This window comes from Mauremys mutica, chromosome 4, assembly GCF_020497125.1.
Source record: "Mauremys mutica isolate MM-2020 ecotype Southern chromosome 4, ASM2049712v1, whole genome shotgun sequence".
Taxonomy (NCBI): Eukaryota; Metazoa; Chordata; order Testudines; family Geoemydidae; genus Mauremys; species Mauremys mutica.
The window spans coordinates 75,644,360-75,657,107 of NC_059075.1; the positions used below are offsets into that span (position 1 = coordinate 75,644,360).

Sequence of the window (12,748 nt, forward strand, 5' to 3'; positions counted from 1 at the left end):
CAAGAAATAGGCAGATCAAATAGGCCAACAAGCAAAGCAACAGAAGTCTGGCATCTGCCCAGCTGAATGATTCAGCAGTTTCTGAAGCAACCCTGAGGAGAGTGAACCCTTCACAAAAAGCCTTCATTGCTGACGCAATAAATGCACCAAAGTTGCCCTCCGGCTTGGCGAAAAATGGGACAACAGGCATGTTTTCAGCAGAAGGCTGGTGAAGGGAGGATGGGCCAGTTAGCTCCCATTTAAACAAATTGAATGGGTTGCTATGGAAACCATGAGCATTTAAAAAGAGCACTTACAAAAAAAAAAAGTAATGCAGCTTCCATTTCGAGGCTGAAAGTGTTTATTACCAGAAAAGGCAAAGCTAGTGTTAAATGCTTTTTAGCCAAGTCAGTGGTGCCAACACTTAAGGAGGATATTCTGGGCTGCACGAGCACCTATCATCTGTCACTTGTCCTAAACCCTATGATGAAAATCTACCCCTTTCTGCCAGGACTGCTGCATGGGGCTCTTCAGCTTAACCCCTTCACTGCTGTCCCACCTCTCTGTGAATTAGTGTTCAGGAGGTAACTTGGCCACATCTATCAGTCCCAAAGGGAGAAAAATAAAAATGGAGGGAATTAATCTGACATGGTACAAATGAAGTAAATCTAAAACCAGCCTATCCTCAAACAGAGATTTTTCCATAAAAAGACACACGTCAGGGGCTCCATGAAGCCCCCTAGAACCATACTATTACTATGGATTTTACATGGAAGATGCTCAGATACTACAGTGATGGGGAACAATATAAAACCCCAAGGTAGTTTCACATGCAACCTAAACCTCATCAAGAGGTTTATACAGGAGTACTCAATGCAAGAACTAGAGGAATAAGTAGTTACAAAGAATACAGAGACAGGAAGTATTGATGTGGTCTAAGCCATTAACTTGCTGTATGACTGTGGATCAGTCACTGCTAGTTTCAAAATGGCCACCATTTTGCATTGTTCTCAATGGGAGAGAGAGGCCAGAGCCCACCTGTACCACAGATGGCCACTGCCTCTATTATCCTACTTCTCTTCACCATCCCTCTGGGGAGCTTGGTTTCATGCATTTGGAACAATAGGAGGTAGCAGCCATTTTGACAGAGGGTGTCTTAACGGAGGACAACTAATAGCCTCACTTCAACTGAAAAAAGTGAGATGGCCATTTTGAAAGAATTCTTCACATTTCTCTAAAGGAGAAGATTTTAATGAAGTAGCCTCTGCTGACAGATAAGCATTCAGTTATATAAAAAAAAGGCACAAAAAATTACCATGCATCCTAAGTATATATATTTTTTAATGCCCATTGTGCTGCACTATGTGTTGTGCACTATGCACGATGTGCTGCAGTCTAAAGCAGCTGTAAACCCACTTTAACTGGCCAACATGTTCAGGCTTCTCTAGAGTGGTGTACAGCAACCAACACATCCTAAGGAATTTGGCCCTAAAAGGTTAAAAAAAGATGTATTTTTAGATAAGTACCTATCTTCATATTGTTGTAAATATCATATGGCTACATTCTCTGAGTTTCTTGTTTTGTGATCAAGTATGACATTTTTAATTGAAAAAAGATGGGAATTCCATCACAGAAATATAAGGGAAAATAAAGAAAAAAATCTAAAATGTCTTCAAAAATCAATTTTAATCTGGGACCACAAACACTGCAATGTCTTGATTATCATCACATGCTTATTGCATGGTGTCATTAGAGGGCAAAGTTAAGGATGCCCTGAGTATTTACATATCTTGTTTGGATTTAAGTTTAACCTCACCTCTGAATCCTCTGCTTGTTTAGGGGATAATTACAATACATTTTATCCTAGATTACCGATACGTATTTTCAACCTTCACTCCCTCTTACTGTAGTTTTTGCCTGGGAATACTATGTAGTCTATTAAACAGGCCTAGGATGAAAGAGAAAGACACTATGGTGTGTGAGGCGTATACTCTAATTCTAAAAAAAGTCTTTTGGATGAAATATTTCATATTCAGTCTCGGAGGGGATTTTTTTTTCAAATCTGTAAAATCAGAGATAAACCCCTTCAACTATCTTTGAGTTATCAAAAGGTAAAATACAACATTTTCCATTTAAAATAAATTTTAGGCCGCTGCTTTACTCAAAGAATGAAAAAAAATATGGCTGAAGTTTATTACTTGAAATTTCAGTTTTGCTGATCCTCAGTGAGGCCTAGGCCTTTCTGCTGTCAGGACCCACTTTCCCACCCACATTAAACCAGTGTTATGAGCACTGAAATCTTATTTTTGTGCATAGTAACTTTGGGAGCTATGAACTATCAGGGCTAGTATCTACACAGAAAACTTCCTCTGTAGATAGATTTCAATGTAGAAACAGATTCTGGGCCAGATTCTCTCTGCGTATTCTGGCCATTTTCTGCTGCTCAAGTAGTGCAAAATGGTAGACGGTTGCCCTACCTGGCTAGCTGATTATCTCTCCAGTGTGGGGAAGTTTTCACCTGGCATAAAGAGGCATAATCAGCCTTTATGCCAACTACCCCACCCACACGATGTATGGGACAGGAGAGAGCATGACGCAGCATACTTTCACTCAACCAATTCTCAACTGATGTGTGGTCCCCACAGGGGAAACAGCCAGCTGGCACAGAAGTTAGAGCAGCCCCTAAACTCTCCTGTACCAACTGAATCTCAGCACAGGAGAGAATGTAGGTGCTTATGCCTGACTTTTAAAGTCTGTAGGAGTTGACCTCTCTACCGTGAAGCTTTCAGCACCTCAGGAGCAGGATTTTTCTCTTTTCGGACTCCACAGGGAAATTAAAATATAACTTATGTTAAGGTTACAAATCTCATGATTCTAGAGTTTAAATGCAAAAACAGTGGTTCTCATACTGTAGTAATTATTAATTTGCACATACTGCATGCGTGTTGTATTGTCAATTTCTGGATTGATCTCTAAATGTCTACATAAATATGAATTTATGAATTTACAGAAACCACAAAATATACAGGATGTGTAGCATGGCTGAGTTAATGTTACAACAGAAATTTTAACTTCTCCCATTTCCTCACTTTTTGAGCATTTATATTCCTAACCTTAATGTTACTAGTTAATAGAGAAACATGCATTAATGTATCAAACCCCCAAACAATGGGCATAGAGAAGCCAGTGGTAGGATTAGAATCCATGGGCCAGACCTCCAGCTACAGTAAAATGTCAGAGCTCCATTGACTTCAACTGAGCTACAACAATTTACACAACTGAGGATCTGGCCCTGTCTCTGGACATGGCAGGGTAAGCGCTCTGTCAAGCTTAACACACACTTGCGGTTTATTCAAATAGGCTGATGTCCCCTTTCCCTTTTTCACACTTTACAGGCAGCAGTAGAGAAGGCTCACTGTCTGAAGTAACCATTGGACTGTGCTTCTGCCTGGATGTAGTGCTGGGCAGCAATGAAAGTTACAGACATAAGTACAAGCCTCTGGGAGGAGTCAACTCAGGCACCTGGTTAAGGAGAAATAGTTCTTTTTGTAGGAACTACATCACCCAACATGGCACCAGGAATCTGCGCACAGCACCAGATGACAAGAGAAAGCAAAGCAAATGGCTGTATCCTTCAACACCAACTTCTTATAGTTTTATCAGACCTTTCCATCTGAAAGTAAGAAACCGAGTCAGGATAACATCAGGAAACCAGAGTGAACCCCGCCCCCCCACACAAAAAAAGCATCTAAAAAAACCCTGGGTTTATCTACATAACCCCTTCATTTTAATAACTCTTTCCCATCACCATTCATGCACTTTAGAAATACAGTTTTAAATGCTGTACAGTGCTTTAGGCAGACATCATAACAGTATTATACTCGTGTGATTCACTAAGAAATCAATTCTGCCCAATTTAGAGCTTGAGTACCGCAGTGGCTTGAGAGTTTATCCTTTACAATCACCAGTAAAAATGAAAATTTACGCATAGCAGACAATTAGTCACTTGACTGTTGTCATCAGGGAACAATTTTCTTCCATAATGCAGCAGATAGCACTGGCTAATCAGAAGCAGACTTTTTCTAAATGCTGACTTACGTTGACAACAGAGAGGGGCATCATCAAGCTTAGTTTAACTGATGTGAGACAATACAGAGAATGTTTATCAATGCTTGTGGTCCCACAATACATAGAAAATGAACATGTACTATCCTGCAGCCTAGCATAGCTGATGAACAAGTAACTGTAGAGAGTATTTAGCCACATATGGGCATATCTGGCTTTGCTTAACAGAACAGTGACCATGAATTCATTGGTTCCAATAGCAGGCAAGACAGGTAGGCAAGGCAAGCTTTTAACAGTTCCTGCAAGACTACCTCGAATTGGGTTTTAGCTGCTGTTTGCCTGTCTGGAACACAAGAGGTTTGATGGAAGTGTTTTTCACTATAATCTGAATTTGTGAGATTACACATACATACAGAAGAATTTTCTAATGGTCACAGAGCAGGATGAGGAGTCAGGAGTGGGGGGTTCTCATGACAATGGGGAAATAATTTAGGCTCAAATCTTCAAAAATAGTCAGGAGTTTTGGGCACCCAATTTGAGATATCCAAGGCCAGAGTTTCAGAGGTGCTGGACACCCATAACGCCAACTGAAGTCAATGGAAGTTGCAAGTGCTCAGTACTGCTGAAAAATCAGACCCTAAGTATCTCAAATACAGAGTCTCAAAATCTGAAGCGCCCACAATCCTTGGCCACTTTTCACAATGTAGACCTCAATTTCTTTGCAACTTAGATTTCCTATTTATAAAATGGAAATAATATTCCTCAACCTTGTCGGTGTGGTGTAAAGCTTTATTGGTTACCAGTGAAGCAGCAAGGCAACATAGTCTAGGGGGTAAGGCACCTGACTGGTAGTCAGGAGATAAGAGTTCTACTCAAATTTGTCATTGACTTGTGAGACTTTGGGTAAATCCCTTCTTGTTTCTGTGCCTGTTTCTCCTCACACTCTTGTCTGTCCTACCTATTGCTTAGGGCAAGAGATGTTTGTATAACACATAGCACACAGGAGCCCTGATCTTGGTTGGGGCCTCTAGCTACTGTAATGCAAACAACAATACAACTTACCTCCTTTGTAAAGTGCTTTGTGATCTACAGAGTAAAGCACTATGTAAGAGCTAGGTTATAGTATTTAAGTAAGGCTACGATTTTGTCATGGATATTTTTAGTAAGAGTCCCAGATAGGTCACAGGCAATAAACAAAAATTCACAGAAGCCGTGATCTGTCCCTTTTACTAAAAATGTTCATGACCAATGGGGAGGGGAGAAGGGTCCAGCACCCTGCCCTGCTGTGGCTGGAAGCTCCGGCCCCTGCCCAGTAACTGGGAGTGACTCCAGCCCATGGAGGCTGGGGAGCTGCAGGGGATCTCCTGCTGCCTGGAGACCTCTGGGGGATTCCCCTCCCTCCCCGCCAGGCTGGGGAGCTGCAAGGGTTCCCCTGCTGGGAGTGGCAGCAGAGGAGCTGCCAGGGGTCTCAGGGACTGGGGAGCTCTGGGAAATTCCCTGCAGAGACTGGGGAGCAGCGGGGGATTCCCCACCACTCTGGGCCACGGGGTATTCTGCAGCTCTCTGCCACCATGGACGGTGGGGTACCCTGCAGCTCCCAGCTGCTGCAGGCTGCAGTCATGGAGGTCTGCGGAAGTCACAGATTCCGTGACTTCCGCAGCCACCAGGACCAAATCATAGCCTTAATTATAAGTGCACCAAGAACCTCTGAGTTGATGTGCTATGTAAGTGCAAAGTATTATTTATACACACACCTACACAGTTTAATGTAGAGCAGTATGACAGGATTATTTTCTGTTACTTGTCTCTGCTATGAAAACCCATTCACATTTTGCCGGGGTATTGGGGTGGTGGTAAAAAAGCACTGATCACTGAAGCTGCTTTCCCATGGGTGAACTCTCATATCTTTAATTTTATGCAAGCACTTTCACCTCTCTCCAAAGGGACAGGTCATTATTGTTTTTTAAAATCAAACAAAACGAAGTCTATGAATTAGCAAAATTAAATAGCGTCTTATGTCTGAAAATACAACAGTATCATCTGCATGTTACAGGAAACTTGTGACTGTCACAGTTCTCCATGATGACAGCTCCGTTCCCCTCTCCCCATCAGATGTTTGACAGTAACTGAATCTATTATGGCTTCTTGCTGCAAACCAGCACAAGGTCTGAAGCTTTGGATAAGCTGTGATGTTATATCCAGTAATATCCAAGACAGTTGTCTTCATTCACCTTTGCATTCCCTCAAGGTCTGGATAAATGGTCCTAAATGTCAAGTTTATCCGTGGTTCCCTGGCATGATATTCCTTAGGTACCCGATGCTATAAACATTATGAACAAAAAGAATATGAGTTTGCACAATTAAAAACACATTTAATATTCAAATACAAAATATTTTGTATCCTCATTTTACAGGATGGTGACATTACTCACTTTTCATAATACAGGAATTCGATAAGACATAAAACCCATGTCCTGACTGCTCAGGGCCATTAAGAAACCCACAGAACTTTTTGTAACAGTAGAGTGGTTAGGCCAAATTACAACTTCATTATGTTCTGTCTTCTTAAGTTGCCTATGCACTTTCAGATGCATACTGTGTTCGTCACTGCCTCTCTAAATGCAGGACCATTACATAGGTGGGTGGAGTGATCACTATATATCACTTGGAGTCCGGTGGCACCTTAAAGACTAACAGATTTATTTGGGTATAAGCTTTTGTGGGTAAAAAAACCCACTTCTTCAGATGCATGGAGTGAAAATTACAGATACAAGCATAAATATACTGGCACATGAAGAGAAGGGAGTTACCTTACAAGTGGAGAACCAGTGCTGACAAGGCCAATTCAGTCAGGGTGGTCTGATGGTGTGGCTGATGTGGTGGGGTCCTATGATGGTGTCGCTACAGTAGATATGGGGACAGAGTAGGCAACGGGGTTTGTTACAGGGATTGGTTCCTGGGTTAGTGTTTCTGTGGCGTGGTGGGTAGTTGCTGGTGAGTATTTGCTTCAGGTTGGGGGGCTGTCTGTAAGCGAGGATTGGGCTGCCTCCCAAGGTCTGTGAAAGTGAGGGATCGTTTTCCAGGATAGGTTGTAGATCATTGATGATGTGCTGGAGAGGTTTTAGTTGGGGGCCGTACGTGATGGTCAGTGGTGTTCTGTTATTTTCCTTGTTGGGCCTACCCTGTAGTAGGTGACTTCTGGGTACCCGTCTTGATCTGTCAACCTGTCTCCTCACTTCCCCAGGTGGGTATTGTACAGACAGACATCATCTTCCTCTCCAAGTACAAACAGATGGACATCATACCAAACGGACTGAAGGTAAAAAATCCATTGCAATCGACATACTGCACTGACTATGGTGAGAGATTGTGCCATGCACTCTCAAGGAAATTGAGGAACCACCTGATCAGCATCCTATACAGCAAACAGGAGAAGATCAAGAGTGAGCTCTCAAAACTGGATACTCTCATACAAAACCAACCTTCCACACAAACTTCCACGTGGCTGGACTTTACAGAAACGAGACAAGCCATTTACAACGCACACTTCACTTCTCTACAGAGGAAAAAGGACAGTAAACTAAACTTCTACATGCCACAGGGGGCTACCACAGTGGTACCCTTAACTGACCCAACAATATTGTTAATCTATCCAACCACACACTTAGCCCGGCAAAAGAGTCTGTCCTATTTCGGGGACTCTCTTTCTGCCCCACCATGCCCATGATACAGTTCTGCGGTGATCTAGAAGCCTACTTTAGCCGCCTCTGACTCAAGGAATATTTTGAAGACACCAGCAAACAGTGCACTGACCCACAGGAACTCTCCTATCAACACCACAAGAAGAAGAACTCTGCGTGGACTCCTCCTGATGGTTGAAATGACAGACTAGACCTCTACATAGAGTGCTTCCGCAGATGTGCACAGGCTGAAATTGTGAACAAACAGCATCACTTGCCCCATAACCTCAGCCGTACAGAACGCAATGCCACCCACAGCCTCAGAAACAACTCTGATATTATAATTAAAGGGGCGGACAGGAGATGCTGTAGTCATCATGAACAGGTCAGAATATGAACAGGAGGCTGCCAGGCAACTCTCCAACACCACATTCTACAGGCCACTGTCCTCCGATCTCATGAGGAGTACCAAAAGAAACTACACCATCTGCTCAAAAACTCCCTGCTATCGCATGGGAACAAATCTACACAGAGACACCCCTAGAGCCCCGAGCAGGGGTATTTTATCTGCTACCCAAGATCCATAAACCTGGAAATCCTGGATGCCCCATCATCTCAGGCTTTGGCATTCTTACAGCAGGATTATCTGGCTATTTGGACTCTCTCCTCAGACCCTACGCTACCAGCACTCCTAGATATCTTCGAGACTCCACTGACTTCCTGAGGAAATTACAATGCATCGGTGATCTTCCTGAAAACACCATCCTGGCCACCATGGATGTAGAAGCTCTTTACACCAATATTCCACACGAGGATGGACTACAAGCTGTGAGGAACAGTATCCCTGATGAGGCCACGGCACACCTGGTGGCTGAGCTTTGTGACTTTATCCTCACCCACAACCAATTCAGATTTGGGGACAACTTATACCTTCAAGTCAGCGGCACAGCTACGGGTACCCGCATGGCCCCACAGTATGCCAACATTTTTATGTCTTACTTAGAACAACGCTTCCTCAGCTTTCATCCCCTAGCGGCCCTCCTCTATTTGCGCTACACTGATGACATCTTCATCATATGGACCCATAGGAAGGAGGCCCTTGAAGAATTCCACCTGGATTTCAACAATTTCCACCCCACCATCAGCCTCAGCCTGGACCAGTCCACACAAGAGATCCACTTCCTGGACACTACAGTGCAAATAAGTGATGGTCACATAAACACTACTCTATACTGGAAACCTACTGACCGCTATACTTACCTACATGCCTCCAGCTTCCATCCAGGACACATCACACGATCCACTGTCTACAGCCAAGCCCCAGGATACAACTGCATTTGCTCCAATCCCAATCCCTCAGACAGAGACAAACACCTACAAGATCTTTATCAAGCATTCTTAAAACTACAATACCCACCTGGGAAAGTGAGGAGACAGATTGACAGAGCGAGACGGGTACCCAGAAGTCACCTACTACAGGACAGGTCCAACAAGGAAAATAACAGAACACCAGTGGCCAACATGTACAGCCCCCAGCTAAAAATCTCTTCAGCACATCATCAGCAATCTACAACCTATCCTGGAAAACGATCCCTCACTCTCAGAGACTTTGGGAGGCAGCCCAATCCTCGTTTTCAGACAGCCCCCCAACCTGAAGCAAATACTCACCAACAACTACCCACCACACCACAGAAGCACTAACCCAGGAACCAATCCCTGTAACAAACCCCATTGCCTACTCTGTCCCCATATCTACTGTAGTGACACCAACCACATCAGCCACACCATCAAGGGCTCATTCACCTGCACATCTACTAATGTGATATATGCCATTATGTGCCAGCAATGCCCCTCTGCAATGTACACTGGCCAAACCACACAGAGAGTCTCTACGTAGAAGAATAAATGGACACAAATCAGACATCAGGAACAGTAATACACAAAAGCCAGTAGGAGAACACTTCAATCTCCCTGGACATTCTATAACAGATTTAAAAGTAGCCATACTTCAACAAAAAACCTTCAAAAACAGATTTCAAAGAGAAACTGCAGAGCTACAATTCATTTGAAAACTTAACATCATTAATTTGGTGTTGAACAGGGACTGGGAGTGGCTGGCTCACTATAAAAGCAATTTTCCCTCTCTTGGTATTGACACCTACTCATCAGTTATTGGGAGTGGACCACATCTACTCTGACTGAATTGGCCTTGTCAACACTGGTTCTCCACTTGTAAGGTAACTCCCTTCTCCATGTGCCAGTATATTTATATATCTGTAATTTTCACTCCATGTATCTGAAGAAGTGAGGATTTTTACCCATGAAATCTTATGACCAAATAAATCTGTTAGTCTTTAAGGTGCTACCGGATTCCTTGTTGTTTTTGTGGATACAGCCTAACACGGCTACCCCTCTGATATACATCACTTATTGATCTTGCAGAGATGCTGTTCAACTTAAGCCATAAATTTTGTGGGATGCATTGAGATCCTTGGACGGAAAGCACTGTTAATATATAGTGAAGCGTCACGTTATTGCATAACACACATCTCCCAATAGCTTTCCCAGTAACTCATGTCCCCACTGGCGTAGTTTGTGGAAATCCAGAAAACTATACCACGATGGGAAAAAAAAGCTTGTTCATGTTGCTCAAGTATTCTCACCTGCCAGTCTTCCTGGGTAGCTCCCTCCATCATCAGTAAAGTTCCATGAGGCAATGGGATCCGCACTCTTTCCACATAAGTATAGTCCCCATTCTCTTCCTAGAAAGAAGAAATAAAAATACAGAAGTATGTGCAGAAGAGGGAAACACTGCATTAGGGGAAACCACATCAGAGCTTAAAACATGAAAGGGGTCCCTCAACAAATTATCAATTAAGACTTTGGTCTGATAAGGTTCTCATTGCATCATGAAGAGCAGTTATACCACTCCCTGTGTTACTGCCAGGCAGCAGCTATATTTCACCAAGGTTCATAAATTTTAAGGCCAGAAGGAACTATTATGATTAGTTAGTCTGACCTCATCCATAACACCTAGAATTTCACCAAGTGATTCCTGCATCAAGCCCATCACTTCCAGCTGAGTTAGAATACAGCATATAATTTAGATAGCCATTCGACCTTGCTTTAAAGACTTCAAGTAATGGAGAATCCACCACATCCCTAGCGTAAATTGTTCCAATGGTTAATTAACCTCTCTAAAAGAAATCATGCCTTATTTCTAATCTGAATTTGTCTAGCTTCAGCGTCTATCCATTATATATTTTGTTCTGCTTTTGTCTGTTAGATTAAGGAGCCCTCTACTATGCAAAATCTCCCCATGTAGGTTCTTGTAAATCACGAACCTCTTAAATTTCATTTTGTTAAGATAAATAGATTAAGTTTCTTTATTCTCTTTGTGAGGCAGGTTTTTCAGATCTCATATCAGGCTTGTAACTCTTCACAATCCTTTTCAATTTATCAACATTCTTTTAAAAGAGTGGTCATCAGAATTGGACACACTATTCTAGCATTGGTGTCACAAATGCCATATACAATGGTAGTAACACCTTTCAACTGTACTTCTACTCATTCGTCCCCTGACTATACATCCAAAGATTGCATTTGCTTTCTTTGTCACCACATTGCACTGCCAACTCACATTCAATTGGTTATCCACTATGATCCTTAAAGTCCTGTCTGAGTTATTGCTTTCCAAAATACAGTCCTACATCTCATAAGTGACCTACATTCTTGGTTCCTCAATGCAGGACCTGTGTTTATCTGTATTAAGACGCATAGGTGACCCTGTGCACCTGGGGTAGCCCTCACTGGAAATGCCAAAGTCAGGGCAGGCTGAGAAAAGCTGCGAAGATACTCCCAAGACTGGTGGATAACAATGAAGTTAAACTCCCCAACCAGTCACAAACTGTGCTTCTGATCCCCCACACTGGTTATCAAGAAGTGAAAAAAAAGGGCGGGGGGGAAATCACACAGCTCCCTTATTGCATTCCACTTCTCTGGCTCCCAGTCAGCACATAGGTCCAGTACAGTGAGAAGTTATTTTAAAACTCTGCCACTATATAAAATGTTCTTCTGACCCCAAAGGTCCAGCCACATTGCCAGGTCAGTATTAGGTTGGATCTTACCCAAAATATCACACTGCCAGCCAATCCTTTAGTCTCTAAAACTAAAGGTTTATTAAAAAGAACAAGAAGAGAGATGTTAAATGGTAAAAAAGTCACATACGTACAAAGATTCAAAGTCCATGTATCAGGGTCTTAGCAGTATTGGTGAGTTTGCTGGCTTGAAAGTCCCTCTGGAATACATTCACAACTTGAATGGGTCATTCAGTCCTTTGTTCAGAGATTCAGTTTGTAGCAAAGTTACTCCAGAGGTAAGAAGCAGGACTGAAGACAAAATGGAGCTGGTGCAGCTGCCCATTATATTCCTCTTGCCATGTGGCTTGTACTTCCTGTGTTCCAAACACAAGCTTCACAGCACATGGGCATGGAAAAGGCATATGGCACGTCCTCACTAGCAATGTTAAAGCGCTACCGTGGCAGCTTTTTAACGTGGCTGTGTAGTCGCAGCACCAGCGTTGTAAAAAAACCCACCTCCACGAGGGGCGTGGCTCCCAGCGCACTAGCGCTCTAAAAAAAAAAAATCACCCCGACGAGAGGCGTAGAGCTTTCTGTGCTGGAGCTACAGCGCTGCGGTGCCAGGGATGCGATTGGCCTCTGAGAGGTGTCCCACAATGCCTGTTCTCACCCCTCTGGTGATCGGTTTGAACTCTAGTATAGTGCTAATTTTTAAAATCAGAATGTCGTGCAGTTCTAAATCAAATGTCTTACAGACGTCTATTATGCCAACAGTTATCTTGTCAACCAAACTTGTTATATAATCAAAAAATGCTGTCAAGATTGTTTGCCAAGACCTATATTCCATGAACCACATGGAGCGGTATTAATTATGCTGCCATATTTTAATTCTTTATTGACTGTACCCCATATCAGGCTTTGCGTGATTTTACTTGGGATCCATGT

General features: G+C 42.9%; 1 protein-coding gene across 2 annotated transcripts in view; it reads right to left on the reverse strand.

Moving 5' to 3' along the window:
- Positions 1-5,936: 5,936 nt before the first annotated feature.
- Positions 5,937-12,748, reverse strand: part of ALKBH3 (alkB homolog 3, alpha-ketoglutarate dependent dioxygenase) — a 59,958-nt gene continuing 53,146 nt past the window's right edge. For both annotated transcript variants that reach the window (XM_045013200.1, XM_045013199.1), the window contains exons 9-10: positions 10,388-10,486; positions 5,937-6,364 (exon numbers count right to left, since the gene is read on the reverse strand). In XM_045013200.1, the coding sequence (XP_044869135.1) occupies positions 6,272-6,364; positions 10,388-10,486 (192 nt within the window). In that variant the 3' untranslated portion in view covers positions 5,937-6,271. The remainder of the gene's footprint in view (positions 6,365-10,387; positions 10,487-12,748) is intronic.